Below are 18,711 nucleotides of genomic sequence, written 5' to 3' on the forward strand. Positions count from 1 at the left end.
CTCTTGAAAGCATCCCTTTCCTCTGTGCCAGCGCCTCTCCAATGTCAGCATCCCCCTCCACAGAGCCCGGAGGAGAGCATTTCAAAATGCAAAGGGAAACTCTACTACTTTCATCTCACAAGATTTCCTCCCGCAAACCCAAAGCATCCATCGTGTTTGCAAGAGCTCACAGGATGGCAACCACCAGCTTCTCCATTTACCTCAATTTCTGTGTTTCTCAAACTTGGTGCTTGAGTCTTTAAAACGTCTTTGGGTTATTGAATGAGTCCTTTCTGACCTCTGAGGCTTGACAAGTCTGCTTCTATCATCTCTTCCAAAACACCACCTTCCGACACTTCTCATAACTGACAGCCCCCACACCCCATACACACAGGACTGCTAAATGCTACCTAAAGAAAACCCCACGTGGGGCTGGAGAGATGGCTCAGTGGTTAAGAGCACTGACTGGCTCTTCCGAAGGTCCCGAGTTCAAATCCCAGCAACCACATGGTGGCTCACAACCATCCATAATGAGATCTGATGCCCTTTTCTGGGGTGTCTGAAGACAGCTACAGTGTACTTACATATAATAATTAATAAATAAATACAATCTTTAAAAAAGAAAAAAAACCCTCCTGGCCCCTCTGTAGCAGTTTTCACTGTCCTTATTAAATAGCTGAAATCTCTATAAAAGCTTCAACAAAATTTTTCTTCTTTCTTTTCTCCTAGTGTACCTCAGCTGCAAAGACAGCAGAAAGACATTAAGAATATTTTGCTTTGTTTAGCATATAGCAGTAATTACAGACCTGTTTATTTCACCTTGCCAAGCCAAATTAAAACCATTTTTAGAAAGAGAGAGAGAGAGAGAGAGAGAGAGAGAGAGAGAGAGAGAGAGAGAGAGAGAGGAAAGGGGAAGGGAAGGGAAGGAAAGGGAAAGGGAAGGGGAGGGGAGGGGAGGGGAGGGGAGGGGAGGGGAGGGGAGGGGAGGGAAGGAAAGGAAAAAGAAGAGAAAGAGAAAGAGAAAGAGAGAGAGAGAAAGAAAAAGAAAAAGGAAGAAGAAGAAGAAGAAGAAGAAGAAGAAGAAGAAGAAGAGGAAGAAGAGGAAGAGGAAGAAGAAGAAGAAGAAGAAGAAGAAGAAGAAGAAGAAGAAGAAGAAGAAGAAGAAGAAGAAGAAGAAGAAGAGGAGGAGGAAGAAGAGGAAGAAGAGGAAGAGGAAGAAGAAGAAGAAGAAGAAGAAGAAGAAGAAGAAGAAGAAGAAGAAGAAGAAGAAGAAGAAGAAGAAGAAGAAGAAGAAGAAGAAGAAGAAGAAAGGCTGCCTGGTAGTGATGCATATCTTTAATCCCAGCACTCAGGAAGCAGAGACAGGTAGATTTCTGTGAGTTAATGGCCAGCCTGGTCCACAGAGAGAGTTCCAGTGTAAGCCAAAAACCAAAAACAAATGAACAAAACAAAACAGAAGGGATTCTGAATAAAACTCGATGGCTGTATAGGAGGTTTGTCGATTAGTTGATTTATTTAAAAGCTGGGCTAAGACTTGGACCACTTGCTTCCAAGCTTAACCCTCAGCTTGAGTTCAGTTCTTGGGTTTAACATGGTAAAAGGAGAAACCGACCCCTGTGAGTTGTCCTTGGACCTCCACACACACGTACACTCACAATAAATAAATATGATGAAAATTGGAGCATTTCCTAAAACTACCTCAGCTTTGTTATGTTTTCTGGAACACCCCCCCAAATGGTGATGAAAATCTATACATCTACTACAAGACACAGGTCAGGAAACTAGTGGTAGCATATGAAGTTCATGTTTTTGGCATGCAATGTATGCTCAATATGTGACTATTGTTATTAAAGATCAAAATAATTGATTGGTGTGTGAACAGTAAATAGGAAGCAGGGAGAGAGATACTCAAGACGCCACTCAAGCCATGATGGTAACAATCACTAACTTTGAAAGACTACAAAATATATGAAGTTCACACTAGGAAGAACATTCTAACATTCTAAACTCTGAAGGGCTTTTGGAAAGCAAGTTGACAAAGTGTATTAGAAGAATAAACAGCCTGTATTAGAAGCTCCCGCCTTCAAAGGTCTGAGTCTTAATCGAGGATCCCTGAAACCATACAATATCCATGCATAGATTTCTATGTCTGTAACTCTTTCAGAACAAATGCAAATTTTTGTTTGAGTGTGTAAGCGTTCTATTCTCTGTACTATTCTGGGAAGATGGTCCATATATTGCAAAGCTGTTCAAAGGGACCACAAACATTAAAAAAAAAAAAAAAAGTGAAGAATCACTGCCTAACAGTTTCTTCAGGAAATCTGGTGCCTTGGCAAAAATGGAAATGTTGACAGTGTGACGGTTGTGTCATCTGGCTGGCCAAAACAATGTTTTCTGTTAAAAAGCAAAGATTAGAAGTCTTGAGGCCAAAATGATCTCAACGAAATGGTTCTTCTACGCTACGTTTCCATCTGTCCCACATGTGAGCCATTAGCACATGCTTCCTGGTGATCTTCATACCCTGTTTGCAAGAAAATCACACCGAGACCAGCACATTATTTAGCTAATGTACTGGAGAACCAGATAAACATTCCTCTGATGCATGCATGCTATTTGTACTGCTACACAACGACTATGAGACTAGGCATACATTAACCAGAACTGTGTCTAACTAATTTGCCTACCAGTTTTTTTTTAAATATACATATATGTAGTCCCATTTTAGTTCAGAAACTAGAGAGGCTCACCATGTGTTGAAATAATTTATTTCAACACTTAATGCATCATCAGCCCTGTATTTCCACATGTTGTGACACCGTTTGACCTCAGCCCATTGTTAAATATTTAATAGTACTGTTGAATAAACAATACAAAGTATTGTTTACTTTTGAATGTAACATTTACATGAAAAAAATAAATAAATAAACCTATACATGGTCCAAAAGGTACAAGGTATGTTGCTGCTGTTGTTACCCTCCTGATTGATAGGAAATGAAATACAAGGGGAGGTCCAGGGAGGATCAATGAATCAGGCAGCAACCACAATGGAAAAGATGCCACAACTCACCAAGGGAGAGTGAAGGCAGATAGTAACTGCCACCCGAATGTTGGCAGAATGGAAACTGCCTGTTTCGGCCTCTCCGAAATGTAACGATGGATTGTTCCAAATAGGAATCTACTTACATAAAAATGATAGAAGAATATTCAACAAGCCACTACTCAGTGAGGGGTCCCAACATTCACTGAGTGTAAATTCTGTGGTGGATGGTTTTTTTCCCTTGAAAAGACTGACTAGGGTCTAAAGGAAACACCAGTGAGAGCATGCAAGCAACCCTGATGAATGAGCATGGCTCTCCTGAAAAGTGTGCTTAGTGCATTCTTCATGATGGCCACAGACCATCAGCCTTTGGAAGGGTGAAGACCAGTGTCAGCCTGCACAAGGAAATGTCCATAACTTGTTCAGCTTCAGCTTCTCTGAGATTCCTCTCTCTCTCTCTCTCTCTCTCTCTCTCTCTCTCTCTCTCTCTCTCTCTCTCTCTCACACACACACACACACACACACACACACAAATTCAGTCTATTTCAACATATGCTTTTCATTGACAAACAAAACACAATGTGGATCCCCTAAACCATAGTTGAGAGAAATGTTAATTTTTTGGGTTTTTTTATGTAATGAAAAGATATATTATGTTCATACTTTTCAAAGATTTCCTTTTGCTAAAAGGCTAACTCTCCACAATTACCCTCTCACCACCATAACTCCGTCAGGATTTTGTAGAAATAAACAAGCAGATTCTATAAGTTGTATATAAAAACAAGTAGATTACCTAATAAGATATTGAAAGGAAAAAAAAACAAAACAGTAAGTAGAATTATACTCTCTGACTTCATTGCTTCTGCCAAAGCTGTTACTAACAACAGTTTGGCACTGGCTTAGGATCAATAAATAGATCAATAGACCAGATCACAGACCAGATATGGAGCTCAGGGATGAGGCCATGGGATTTTTTTTTTCACAAGATGCAAAAGCAAAGCAAAACAAAAGTTTCCTACATGGAAAAGTGATGGTACTATATCATTCTGATACTGTAACAACTTATAACACACCTTATATTAGGTCATTTATAAGCAATAGCAATGTATTGGTCACTGTTTTGAAGTTTTGTTTTGTTTTGTTTTATCCCCACATCAAGACATCAGCAGATGCCATATCTATTAAGACTTTTCTTCTCCCCGCTTCCAGAACAAGACCTTGTGGCTGCAGCTTCACATGGAGTGAAGCACAAAGAGGTAAAAGGAACAGACTGCTTCTCTTAAGCCCCTTGATAAGAGCTGTAATCCCACCCATAAGATCATACTCCTCATGGTCACGCCTCCCAAGTGCCTTACCTCCCATTACTTTTGCAGTTGAGTTCCTAAATATGTTACATTAAACCAACAACCTTGCAAAAATTATCAACATAATACAGGAGATGTCCAGAGCTAGTCTAACTGCCAGTTAGTCAACTGAACTCTGACTTTGTCCCAAACAATACTTCCTTCTTGAATGAAGTATACATCACAACAGAGATAAGACTCATGCCAAGAGTTTTTTTTTTTTTCCCTTAATGAAAGTGGCCACATCACAGATGACCAAACAACAACGACACCAACCACTAACTCCAATAGTCAACAGGAAGCCCTTAGAAAATAGCTGATTATTTCAGTACGCAAGCCATTGCTTGCTGCTTAATGGAAAGCCAAAATGGGGCACCAGAAATCAAACCTTAGTAACATGACTATAATATACGGACTCATTTTTAGCCAACGAATCATCCAGGAGGGATGCTCTCGCTTTGATCAATGCATTGTTTTGAACCTAATATGGGACACAAAACAGCAAATGCTGGGTTTGTTCTCCTCACACTGTATTCCACGATGTTGAATGTGTATTCCACGATGTCGAATGTGTATTCCACGATGTCAAATGTCTATGTGGAGTTGGGACAGAAAGTACTGACATTCACATGCTGACATTTTCAGTCACACTCAAATACCTGAGTCCCTTATCTTATCCAAGTGGCCGGAAACATGGAGAACTTTCTATTAATCCCACAAAATAGTTCTATCCTGGGGCAGAATTTGAATGGTTTACCTTACTGACTTAACTACCCTGAGCTTCTGAATAAGCTGGTAGTTTAAGCGCCCATGTGTCCCAAATCTTAGCTGAGTTTTGAAAACTCAAAGGAGTTCTAAAATGAAGGGGAAACAAAGCTACACACACACACACACACACACACACACACACACACACACACACAGTTACACAGAGGGAGAAAAGTGCTCCTAAGAAGAAAGAATGGACTGTGTCTGACTGACACACTGTATAAAACAACCAACTAATCGTTACCTTAATGCTTTATTTAAAGACACATAATATTTTTTTCTAAACCTTCGTGGTTTTCATATCCTGTACGAATACTGTTTGGCTGGGCCCACGTTTCTTCACATTTTGGGGTCACCACAACTCAGGCAATGCAGAACTACCACTCCACCCCACTCCCTCAAATGTTCACTCTAGCCTAGGAAGTTGCACCATTTCAAAAACTACCCCGTGCACCAACTGTCTCTATATTTAGAAGGACAAAATCTGATTCAAGAGAAGTTTGACTTTCCAAACACAAAAGGAAACCTGCCAGGCTATGGCTGCCACATGCTCGGAGCTCAATCCCATCTCTCTCCTCTGCTCTGCTTTAGGAGACTGACATTAAACCAGGTTGTTCCAGTGTGGGTTTAATAGCTTTCGTAGAAGCTGGCTTAAAGCATTTGTTAAAGGCTAATATTTTAAATTTATAAACTTCAGAAGAAAGATAGCTTTTGAAGCTGGAAGGAAAAAAAAATCAGAGAACAGTAGTCTTTTTTTGTGTGGTGCCCAGAAATTCGGTTACAAAGTGGTTCTATTGTGTGTCTCATAATTTACATTAACTTTTTGGCAAAGCAGAAAGAAAAAAAAATCAGTCAAACTTGAAGGCATACAATGAAACTGGGAAATGGCATTTTTCTTTCTTTTTTTCTTAATTTTAAAATTTGACTTTAACATTTAGATCTCAGCCAAACCAATATTCAACATTATAAAAGACCAAACAGTAGAAGAGGCTGCAGCTGTTTTGCTCCGATGTCACTGAACAGGTGTGTGGTACCGTATGACACCATAGAAACTGGATGCATCTCTTGAGGATGCCCACAGGAAACCAGTATGGAGCTGGCATTGACATGGGACTCATTTCCTCAGATGTGACCAGAAAGCCACCCAGGGATGACAAGAGTCCTGGTGACTGATGTGGGCAAATTCGGAGGCAGACATTCTCCCAAACAGATCAATACTATCCAAGGTGCAGCTGAAAAACAGGATGGGTTTGTAGCACTGAGCAAACAGCAAAGCTGCGGATTCACAAGGCCAAACGCACTGGGCACTTGTGGTTTTCCACACTGTGTTTGCCAGTGACCTCAACCCTGACCTACAGGGCCACCCTCTCTGGAACTAGAAGTCATCTTGTGTTGGGTCTTCTGGCCACTAAGGGAAGCCTATGGAATGGTGGCATTTCTAACTTGATCTGTGTTGACCTAACTGCAGGATGCCAAAATGACTCATCAATGTAGTTTGTAAAGTGAGTACTTGGATTGTTTGATATGACACAAGAAAAAGAGAAACAAATGGCCATATATGGTGTCGCACATCTGTCTGTCATCCCAGGACTTAGATGGTGGAGGCAGGAGTTTAAAGGCATCTTCAGCTACATATCAAGCTTGAGCCAGCTCAGGCTACTTGAGGACCTGTCTCAAAAGATCAAGAAAAAATACTTTTTTTCCCCCAGTCATTTTGGAATTGTGTGGGTACATCTTGGATTAAATTAATTTACATAATTTTATGTAAATTTATGGTACACACATCCACATGACATTTGATTTGTATGGGTAGGCCAAATATTTTTATTTGGATAAAGATGCTTTTAACTCTAATTAATTGTTTCCTAGTTTCCATTAAGCCTGAAACACTGCAACCCCCGCCCCAAAAAGTATCATTTGTATATACTTGTATGACCCTTTTACACTGGATTATGTATATTTACATAAATGATTATTTAAATCTAATCAGCTCATGCAAGATATATCAGTGTTTTCACTGTTTAATGTTATTTTTAAAGGGGGAGGCAGAATTATAGTCCTTTAAACAATATTTCCAGAAAGTGCTGAGGACGTGAAGATATTAAAAATGGTCTCTGTGACAAAAGGTTCCATAGGGAGATGCAACACACACATCTACTCAACCCAGATAGAGATCCCACAACAGAACAAAGTACAGATACCACCCAAGTCCATCCCAGTGAATCAATGTGTTTTATTGGGGTTACATGGCAGCTGCCTCACCATGGCCCACCCCAGCATGGGTGACAGTTCACAAAAGCTGGGGAACCCACAGCACACTTCACAACCTGCAGGCACCTCAACAGGTTCCAGAGGGTCCTTTCAAAGTGATTCTGGTCTAAACCTCTTCCAGGCAGCTTGGCTGGTTTTTGATTCTCCCGGGCAGCTTCTCTTGTCTCAGGGTCATCTTTGCAGTCTTCTTTGTAGCTCATTTTCCTTTAGATTCTCAGCTTTTATTGTTAACTCGGTAGGAAGGAGGTAGCGAATCTGCTCAGTTTCGGGGACTTCCTGAAGCTGTTTTGAATTATTTGCCTTCCTGCATAAGGAACTTCCTGTAGGAGAGAGTGTTACACTGTTGCACAACAGTCAACAGCCCAGTGCTAGGCTAGGCAAACTGACCTCGTTGAGGATGCTGGGTATGCCTAGGGGGTTAAGAAGGTTCAGAACACGGAACTTGCAGAACACTGCTCTTGCAGAGGACCTGAGTTCAGTTCCCAGAACCCATCCCATGGTCCATCTTCTGGACTTCTTGGAAACCTCCACTCACACATACATACATAATTTAAAAGAATGAATAACCTTTCTTTATAAAATGATCTCATCTACGAGTAGGCATAAGTATAATTTGAACACCTCATATGGTTCCAATTTTGAAAAGTTTAAGAAAATCCTCTCAAATTCCAAAGGCTACCTGATGACTTGAAACCAAAAGATGTGTTTAAATTGGAAAGAAATAAAAATTTTTGCAATGATGTTTCGATCCTAAGGACATTCTAATGGCCACTGGTGGCCATAGGAATCGGTAATCTACCACCTGAGAGCTTGTGTGCACTTAAAATGCTTATTTTCCAACTCTAGATATACAGTTTGATATATATTTTTTTTAATTCTAGCTAAAACAGAAGCTGGGTGTTTCTCTGGCAAGGGAATAAGATGTATGGGATGGGGAGAGGTCAAGTAACAATAATTGTTAGCTCTCCTTTAAGTAAATTTTCCCCTGGAATAGTGGTGGGGACATAGGAAGGTGAATAAACAAACTTCCTCTGTAGTGCATCACAGCATAAGTATCTCTGAGTAAAGAAGAAAACCGTTCAACTTTGAAATTCTGCCGTTAAGTGGCAGCTCCTGCAAGGGGGACAGTTTGCTATTAATTGTTAATGTCGCCTACCATTAGAGGGCACTAAACAACTCCACATTAATGCGTTGGAGGGAAGAGAAAAGGAAGCGAGGAAAGGGGAGGGAGAGTATGGGCAGAGTTAGGGGAGAGGGAGAGGAGACCGAAGCCGGGAAGGGCTGGGAAAGAGAGATGTGGGGAGTGGGAGGAGCGAGGAGGGAGGAAAAAGCCTGAAGAGGAAGGAGACTGACAAACAGGCAGACAGACAGAAACAGACAAAATGAATCTGGCAAGATTAAGAAGGATGTGAAGCCCCAGAGCCGTCTAAAGTGAGCAAAAAGCGGCTCTCCCGGGTCACCCGCTCCCCTCCCCGCCGCTCCCGTCCTCATGACTGTAATTATAAAGCAAAAAGCGGCGGCGAGGTCACCCGTTTTTACCAGCCTGCTGCACCGAATGCGCGCGGTGCAGGTGCGGCGGCCGCGGGGCTTTGTGATTCATGCCCACTTTCAAAGGGGGGCTTGGGCCCGTCTGAGAGGCACCCAAACAACTGTCTTCTAATATTAGCACGGCTGTATTTCGGGATCTATTATAGTCTGTCCAGACAGATCCCATTGTAATGGGACCTTTTATTAAAAGATTAGCACTATCTCCTGCAGTTGGTGGAAAAAAATCTGTTATCACTGAGTTATTTGCAGTTGTGGAGGGGGTAGGAGGAGGGTGATGGAAGATGGGGGTGGAGGATGAGAGGAGGACCGGGAGGGGGGGTGGCTAGGGCGGGGGCTAGAGAAGAAGGGCGAATTTGAAATCCGTAAGAGCAAATCCCAATGACCTGGGAATGTCCAAGAATTTTGTCTGCATAGTTCGCTGTTTGTTGTCGTTCGGGCTTCAGAAGCGAAAAGAATAGAAATTTAAAAGGCAGCTTTGAAATAAACAATATAGCCTTTTCCGTGAAGTAATCGTTTTATATAAAAGGAAATATCGCCTCCTCAGTTTCATTCAGCCGTGCCAGAAAATGTTATAAATGAGAAGACCCGCCAACTTTCGGCGAAGAATGCCAGGCATTGCACTCAATAAACTGAGGCTGCAGAAGTTCTTTATCATGGTGCAATCTTTTTTTTAAATGAGAGAGAGAGAGAAGAGAGAGAGAGAGAGAGAGAGAGAGAGAGAGAGAGAGAGAGAGAGAGAGAGAGAGGAGGGAGTCGGGACAGAAACTGGGGCGTCTCGGAGCGGGGGAGGAGGGGGGCAGACCGCCTACGTCGGCGCCCCCGCTCGGGGCTGCGACTCCAGACGCGACGAAGTGAAAGGGGAGAAAAGAAAGGGAGAGGGCGAGACTGCCGGGGGCGGCCGGCTCCGAGGTGTTAAACATTTTTGTTTGCTTCTGACTTGTGGAGCCCGAGGGCCGCGTCTCCGCAGCGCTCGGCCGGGGTGGAAGTTGCCCGGGGATCGGGGTTCTTAGCAACCTACTCCAGGCTGGGGGGTGGGGGGGGAGGGGGCGCGGGAGGGAGTGGGAGGAGGGGGAGCTGGCAGGGTGGCCGCAAAGTAAGACACGTAAGAGACCTCGGGACACAAAACGTCTCCGGGACCCCGCGCCAAGGCTCTGCAGGGAGGCTCCTGAAACTGCTCCCCGGGGCATTGAAGCAGCTCCGGGATCCTACGGCGGGTTGCAGAAGTCTCATCCCGGAGCCCTGGAGCAGAGGTGCTGGGGACCCATTCCCGGGGTCCTCCGGGGTCCCCGCGCTCCGCCGGCCGCCTCCTCCAGCGCCCTCACTCACACGCGCACACGCACACACGCGCGCACACACACACTCGCACGCCACCCCGGGCGCGCCGGCTCCGAGCGGCGGCGTGCAGGACTGAAGTGGATGTTCCTCCCCACCCCCGACGCGTCGCCCCCAGCCCCCGCCCCTGCCTCCTTCCCCCCTCCCCTCCCGCTCCTACGCAAATAAGAACTCGGCGATTCCCCTCCTGCCGCTTTGATTTCGGGCACCTCCGACAGATAATTGGGAAGGGTTTCCAGAAGGTGGGAAATGTCACCTGATTCACACTGAACTTTTAAAAGCTCCCCACCCCCAAAGAGCCGACACACCCTCCGTCGCGGCCGCCCTCCCACAGCCCCACACACTGGGAGACCGCCCACCGCAAACCTCGGAGACCCCCGTCTAGATTTAAAGCGCGGCTGCGCCCGGCTTCTGACGTCCATTGAATCGCGCGGGCGGCCGGTGGCGAGCGCGGGGCTGCGCCGGGATCGCTGCGCCCTCCGCCGCTCGCCTTTGCGACGCGCGCCGCTCGCCCGAGCCACCCGCCGCCGCGCTCCTCGCCCCGCGCCTGCCCCAGGATGGTCTGCGCCAGGCACCAGCCCGGCGGGCTCTGCCTCCTGCTACTGCTACTCTGCCAGTTCATGGAGGACCGCAGCGCCCAGGGTGAGTGGAAGGGATGCGCCCGGAGGCTCGGCTGGGGCACGGGTTCTACTTTTCTGCTGTCTCCACTTGGTCTGTTCTGACCGACGCTGCTCTCGGAAGATGTTGGAACCACCCGGCTACTCCTGTAGAACGGAACGGGAGGGAAAGACTGAAAGCAGTGACACTTTAGGATAGAGAGCGGAGTTTAGAGCCAGGTTAGCCTCAAAAAGGAAAGGGCTTGAGTGGAGGAGCTGGAGCCTCAGTAGTTAGGGGTAGATGCTCCCTCCAAGTTCTGGTCCTAATGATTTTAGATGTTATCTCCCCTGGCTGGCTCCGGAGAAGGGCGAGCATCCGTAGCCTGGAGATTACAGTCGACCTACTAGCAATCTATCCATCCTCCTTCCATATCTTTTGGGAGACTCTTTAAAAAAAAAAAAAAATGACGGGGTGGGGGATGGGAGATACCGAATTTTCTTGGGTGGCCGGGGGACGTGGTTTCAGAAACTTTGCCCAAACTTGGAAATGTGGGTACTGAAATTTTTAGAGGGAGGTAGTTTTACGCTTAGCGGATGCTCCTTCTACCTCTTTTCCCCCAAGCCCCGCGAAAAAGAAGAAAGACAAACCAAATTATTAGCCCGAAGTGTTTTAAGTACTTTACAGTTTTCTCCACTTTGCCTCATTCCTGTTAACTTCTGTGAACCAAGCAGCCCACAAGCTATTTAGACTCCGACCTGGATTAAAGAGCAAATTTCTGAAGTTTATCTTCTAAAATTAAAAATGGATTGATTTTATTACAATTAGTCTCCAGGCGGGATTTCTTTTTTAAAAATAATGGTAACCCCGCAGCTTCACGACAATTACTCTGGAGTCACTTTGGTGATTCATGAGATGTCTGCTTGCCCAAAGTCCGAACACATTAAATAGGGACAGGGAAAGAAACTATTTGTAAAGAGGTTCTTGGGAGACATGAGGTAGGTATGTGTGACCCGGTAGACGCCTCCCGGTTCTAACCCTGCTGCGTTGCCTGTTGGAGCGGTAAGGTTTTGTGTGTCGTAAGCTGCCCTCCCGGGCACCGGCCCTAGCCGTCTGCCCGACACTAGGCTGGGCTACCGGCCTTGCTGATAGGGGCGCTGCCTGGGTGCCGGGACGTGGGCGCCAGAGAAAGCAGCCCTCGGAGATTTCGAAAGACCGCGGTGGCTGCGGGCGTGCTCCGGGCTGGCCGATTGCAAAACGGGCCCGTCGGGCGGGCTGCGCCTCGAGGCCGCTCAGGGCAGATCCAGGCTGGGCCCGACTGCTTTTTTTTTTCCTTTCATTTTTCACAAGTGTCTTTATGCTTGATCTGTTCCTGCAGATTCATATTCATTCTCCCTACACTCCCCCTTCCCCTCCCTTCCACGTCTCCCCTCTCTTACTTTCTTAACCCCTGTCACAAATAATTCTCTTACCGCCTACATGAAACCGACATGTAAAAACATCCGTCGCATCCTGTTTTTGTCAGGTTCTTTAATCTGGTCTTCCAGTCGCTGCAGGTTATGAAATGGGACGAATAAAAGTAAACAGTCTAGTAAAAGTCAATGCAAGCTGCACGTGTTGTGTCTGGGTCACTGGTAACTGGCATTGATATGGCTGGGGCACAGCGGCGGCTGCTCTAGCCCACCTCCCACCTCGGTGACGGGTCCTTCCCTACTCTCCCCTTTGGAGATTCATATTCATTCTCTCTCTCTCTCTCTCTCTCTCTCTCTCTCTCTCTCTCTCTCTCTCTCTCTCTCTCCCTCCCTCCCTCCCTCCCTCCCTCCCTCCCACATCCCTCTCTCCCTCTCACATCCCACTCTCCCTCTCCTGCCCCCCCCTTCCCCCAATCACTTGCTCCCCGCCCCACCAGGCCTCTTTGCCCAGCTCTAAGCAGCCTTCCTTCCCACTACCCCACGGCTCACTCATTCACCTACTGATCCCTGTCTCTTCACAGCTGGGAATTGCTGGCTCCGCCAAGCAAAGAACGGCCGCTGCCAGGTCCTGTATAAGACAGAGCTGAGCAAGGAAGAGTGTTGCAGCACCGGCCGGCTGAGCACCTCGTGGACCGAGGAGGATGTGAACGACAACACTCTCTTCAAGTGGATGATTTTCAACGGGGGCGCCCCCAACTGCATCCCTTGTAAAGGTGGGCCTCCTCTCCCCTAGGCGGCAGGCCCTCAGTAGAGGGCGTCTTGCCCTCAGCGTTCCTACTAGCTGACTGAAGCTTAGGATTGTCAGTTTTGTTCAGTTTCTCCATTTTTTTTAATTCTACCCGGAGTGGAGTTAGCTAGTGGAATCTGCCTCTGCTCGCGCTGGAGGCAAAACAAGGTCGGAAGAGGTCAGTCCCCAGGCTTCTTAGCCGAGAATGGTAATGAAAGCGATCAACCAGTGTGGTCTTTGAGAGAATTTGGATACAGGACTTGGCCTGAGGTCCCCAACCCCCTTATCCCTTCCAGGAGACTGTCTGGGGCCCTCCATCTCGGATGCATGATTGCTCAAGACATCTGAGACCACCATACCACCCCACTCCGCCCAGGCTGACCCTCCAACTGCCTGGCCTTGGTTTGAATGTGTGCCTCTTTCCAACTCCTAGAAACGTGTGAGAACGTGGACTGCGGACCTGGGAAAAAATGTCGAATGAACAAGAAGAATAAACCCCGCTGCGTCTGTGCCCCAGACTGTTCCAACATCACCTGGAAGGGTCCAGTGTGTGGGCTGGATGGCAAAACCTACCGCAACGAATGTGCACTCCTCAAGGCCAGATGCAAAGAGCAGCCGGAACTGGAAGTGCAGTACCAGGGCAAATGTAAAAGTAGGTCCTACCCTTCAGCATCTCTATACATTGAAAGATCCTTGAAGACCCAAGGGTGATAGATAGTACAGTCTACATAAAGAGCCCGGGAATTGGAATAGTAATACCAAATAAAGGGGCTCTTATCTAATTCCTAAAGGATAATTAATGAAGGAGCCAGCCTGGAGTCATAGATCCTCTGGGAAACAGCCAGGCTCCCCAGATGCCTGCTAAGATGTGGATATTTTGCTTTTAATGATTTCCTTCATAATATCAGCTGCTTACTCCCCAAGGACCAGAAGATGCCGTTTGAAATGTCATCATCATCATCTTCTTCTTCTTCTTCTCTTTTCTTTTCTTTTTCTCCAGAGACTTGTAGGGATGTTTTTTGTCCAGGCAGCTCCACTTGTGTGGTGGATCAGACCAATAATGCCTACTGTGTGACCTGTAATCGGATTTGCCCAGAACCCTCCTCTTCTGAACAGTACCTTTGTGGGAATGATGGAGTGACTTACTCCAGCGCCTGCCACCTGAGAAAGGCCACCTGCTTGCTGGGCAGATCCATTGGATTAGCCTATGAGGGAAAGTGTATCAGTAGGTATTCTGGATTGAGGAGAGGAAAAAAAAAAAGACGGGAAAGTTAAAAAAAAAAAAGAAAACTGATTTAATAGTGTGGGGGCTAACCAATGAACAAATCCATTAAACATTCCTCCTGAAAAGCCACTGTCTCCTAGAAGTTGCATTGACACGCCAGCAAGAAGCAGAAAACAATTTTTCTATCTTAGAAAACTTAGAACTCACACAATTTTACACATTTTTTTTTAAAGTGCCAGACTTGCTGGAAGCGAAAAATAATTACTTAACAGTTCTTAAAACCTGTTACCGGATTCCAGTAATTGATGGAATTTGGTTTTTTGTTTTTTAATCCCACTTGTAGGAAATAATCAGATGCATAGTTAATTCAAGGAGACTGTGAGATTCTGACCCAAAGAATATTACTTTTAGTGTGGTTCTATAAGATCCAAGAAAGCATGTTATGTGTCTGTGTGGGTGTATGTGAAAGAGATTGTAAAGCAGTTTTGTGTAACACTGCCATTAACCCATTATTGATTATATATATGTATATATATATGTATATATATATATGTCATATGTACATATATAGATATATGTATGTATGTATGTATGTATATGGATAGGGAGTGGAAGAAAGGGAGAAAAAAATGAGACACTCAGTTTGCTCATCACAGGTGTGTTTATCCTAGAAGCAAAGTCCTGTGAAGATATCCAGTGTGGCGGCGGGAAAAAATGCCTATGGGATTCCAAGGTTGGCAGAGGTCGCTGCTCTCTCTGTGATGAGCTGTGTCCTGACAGTAAGTCGGATGAGCCAGTCTGTGCCAGTGACAATGCCACGTACGCCAGCGAGTGTGCCATGAAGGAAGCTGCCTGCTCTTCTGGCGTGCTTCTTGAAGTGAAGCACTCTGGATCTTGCAACTGTAAGTGTGATTTCTAACCTTGCTGCAATATAGGGCATTTCCAGGCCAGCCCTGCCTGGGGAATGGACAGTTCAGACCTTGCTGTGTAAACCTGGTTCTGTTCAAACTAGGTAGCTGCTAAATTTCACCAGCAACCCCTTGATCCCTCAGCCAAAATGCTCTGCAGTGTTTCCTGGCTTTTAGGATGGATCTACCTGGTGGCCTGCCACTGGGTCGGTTGCCTATGAAAATTCTTTGTCCCGTTGTTTGATGCTCATTCCTTCCTTCTGGCACTTTGCTTTGCTGTTGCCTCATTAACACCGGAATCTTAAACTAACGGCTTCAAACGTTCAAAAGTCTGGTTGTTTTGTTTTGTTCTTTCCAAGACAGCTTTATATATTATCACACCTGGGCTGCGGCTTAACGCAGTTGCCACCTACTAACTCTGAATTTAAGGAGTCAAAGTAGTTACACCTAGAACACAAGAGCGCTTTTTATCTGATTTCAGGAATCTGCCTGTAAAACCTGAGCCATTGATTCTTCAGAACTTTCTGCAATTTTGACTTCATAGATTGTGGTGGTTGGTTGTTTTTCTTTAAAGTAAACTTATTGCGTAAACAAACAAACAAACAAAAGCATCACACTGCAAGTCATGTAAAAATGCAACGCTGTAATGTGGCTGTGTCAGAGGGCTTTGAAAACGTACACTGAGCTGCTTCTGCGCTGTTGTGATCCGTATTTAAACAACAGCTCCCCCTGTATTCCCCATCTAGCCATCTCGGAAGAAACGGAGGAAGAGGAGGAAGAGGAAGACCAGGACTACAGCTTTCCTATCTCTTCCATTCTAGACTGGTAAACTCCGCACCAGTGTTCAGTGTTGACATAGCCTTTGGGCAAAACAAAACACAACAAAATAAATAATAATAATAATAATAAATAATAAAGGAAAGAAAAAAGATAGAAAAGAAGAAAAAATATATTGTTCATAATGTAAATAAGTGTATGCTTATTTATTTGGGGGGGAAAACTATACATTAAAGGACCTTTGTCCTAAAGCTCTCTCCCAGGCCACGTTGTTATTCACTGGGCATGGAGAGATGGTCATTTCGTGGTCTACTGGATGAGGCCTATAGTTGAGACTTGTAGACATTTATTTATACTGTGTCATGTTTTATAATTTATACATAAAAGTGTCTGGTTGACTGTACACCTTGTTTTTTGAAGAAATTTATTCGTGAAAGGAAGAGCAGTTGTTATTTATTGTGAGGTCTCTTGCTTGTAAAGTAAAACTGTTTTCTTTTTTCCCCCTTGTAAACCATTTGAGTCCATTCCTCACTATGCACACCCACCTGTCTCTCTCCGCATCTCACTGTTAGATTCTTTTCCACCTTTTTAACAAATTTGCATGTCAGTTTCTGTCATGTTTATTTATTGGATTCTCAGCTGCCTAATCTGTACACACCTGATCCTTCGGGTTTTGTTTACAAGGAATCTTGACTGACCAAAAGGCATCGTAACTCTGCCACAGATACAAGGTACAGAGGATGGGCATCTTAGAGGAAATGTCTGCTTCCATCCCCTCGTTCTGGTGAACGTTGGGAGAGAGGGTGAGAGAGACATTAAAATTCTAGAGATGTGCTTTTATGATGTTACAGATCCAAAGACATAGAGTGATGTGGGTGTCAGGAGACTGAAGAGAGGTGAAAGACACACTTTTCAACCTGTCATTCAGTGTTTCTTTTGAGCTAGTCAGCTGTACCTTTTCAATTAGTTCTTTCTCAACCAATGTGTCACTAAAAGTTCCATCAAAGCTTTATCAGTTCAAGTTTCTTGCTTTTCATAATACTTTTTTCTGATGCAATTTTATATTTTCAAACATGGCAAGTTAAATATAAATTCATTTAAATATATAGTTTTGTACTTTTCTACCATGTAAATGTGCAATGTATATAAAAGTTATAATGTGTATTTGTAGATAAATGATGAGTGAAAAAATAAAAAAAAAAAAATGTAAAAGCCAGTGGTCTCAGTTTCTGGTGATGGAAAAAAAAAGAACTGATTTTGGTTGTGAATGAAAATGTTCGTGATACATGTGTTGAGGTGTATGTGGACCACTGATATTAAGTGGTGAGGGGCAAAGGGTGCTACAAAGTGAGGTAGGATGAAAATTATCCTGAGGAGGGAGGCAGGGGAGGGGGACATGGATCAGCAGTTAAGAGCACTGACTGCTCTTCCATAGGTCCTGAGTTTAATTCCCAGCAACCACATGATGACACACAACCATCTCTAAAGGGATCTGATGCCCTCTTATGGTGTTCTGAAGACAGTAACACTGTACTCATAATACATAAAAAATATAAATCTTTTTTTAATCACCCCAGGACTGGAAAGGTGGCTCAGAGGTTAAGAGTTTATAGTCCATATACTTGCAGAAAACCCAAATTAGGCTTCCACAACCCAAATCAGGGGGCTATGAGCCACCTGTTAACTGTAATTCCAAGGGATCCAGTGCCCTCTTCTGGGCTCTGAGGGTACCTGCACTCTCAGGTGCACATGCACACACACACACACACAATTTAAAACAAAAACAGATTCCTTTTTTAAAGGGGGGGGGGCTAGAGAGATGGTTCTGTACCTAAGAGTACTCTGCTCTTACAGAGGAGCCAGGGTTGGTTTGCAGCACCCACAGAGAGTCTCACAAACATCTGTTATTTGAGCTCTCTCTATAGGATCCTTCACCAGGCATGCACATGGCACACATACATGCATGCAGCGAACACATAAACTAAAATTCTAAAATTTTTATTTCCATGAATGATTATGCCTGGGGTGACAGATGATTGTGAGCTGCCCTGTGAGAGCCGGGAACCAAACCCTGGTATTGTGGAAGAACAGCAAGTGCTCTTATCTGCTGAGCTATCTCTCCAGCCCTAACTAAGTGTGGAAACACTTAAGACAAATCAGTGTGAACGAAGGGGGCCAGAGGTCCAGCAGTTCTGACAGGACAGGCATGTGTTAATAGCCACAGGCCAAACATTGAAGATGTGACTTGCTTCCCGAACGACATCTGTCATGGTGTCCTTATGAACATGGTGATGCTGGTCTTAGTTGTCACAGCCTTGAGCCTTGTAAGTTCATCTAGATAAAGCATGTTTCCCATTGTTTAAAAGTCAACACACGCTGGAGAGTTTACTCAGCGGTTAAAAGCACTTGCTGATCTTCCAGAGGGCCAGCATGCAGTTCCCCGCACCCACATCAGGCAGTTCACAGCAACCTATTGCTCTAGGTCCAAGGGATCTAGTGTTCTCTTCTGGCCTGAATGGACACCTACATGCGTGTGAGCACTCAGAGAGACACAGACATACACATAAATAAAAGTGAGATGGCTTTTAAAATTAAAGAACAGTCACATACAACACGAGGAAACGTAGAAACAGACCGATATGTATCTGAGAAGCGCAGTCAACATTCCAGTAAGTAATAAGTACCGCACTGGGCAGTAATGGAACACTGGGAAGGTGAAGGAGAGACTTC

At 44.8% G+C, this 18,711-nt stretch overlaps 1 protein-coding gene across 4 annotated transcripts; it reads left to right on the plus strand.

The window, feature by feature from the left end:
- The first annotated feature begins 10,476 nt into the window (after positions 1-10,476).
- Positions 10,477-17,170, plus strand: Fst (follistatin). 4 transcript variants are annotated; one of them, XM_021180264.2, is made up of 6 exons: positions 10,477-10,920; positions 12,866-13,057; positions 13,505-13,723; positions 14,072-14,296; positions 14,968-15,198; positions 15,951-17,170. In XM_021180264.2, exons 1-6 carry the CDS (start codon positions 10,836-10,838, stop codon positions 16,031-16,033), a joined length of 1,035 nt encoding a protein of 344 aa, XP_021035923.1. In that variant the 5' UTR covers positions 10,477-10,835; the 3' UTR covers positions 16,034-17,170. The 4 variants fall into 4 exon arrangements, with proteins under 4 accessions (XP_021035923.1, XP_021035924.1, XP_021035925.1 ...); XM_021180265.2 differs by having other exon boundaries at positions 14,971-15,198; XM_021180266.3 differs by having other exon boundaries at positions 15,686-15,966.
- The last annotated feature ends 1,541 nt before the right edge of the window (positions 17,171-18,711 follow it).

The sequence above is a fragment of the Mus caroli genome, unplaced genomic scaffold (genome assembly GCF_978045245.1).
Source record: "Mus caroli unplaced genomic scaffold, Mus_caroli_1 scaffold_15, whole genome shotgun sequence".
In the NCBI taxonomy this organism is placed as follows: Eukaryota; Metazoa; Chordata; class Mammalia; order Rodentia; family Muridae; genus Mus; species Mus caroli.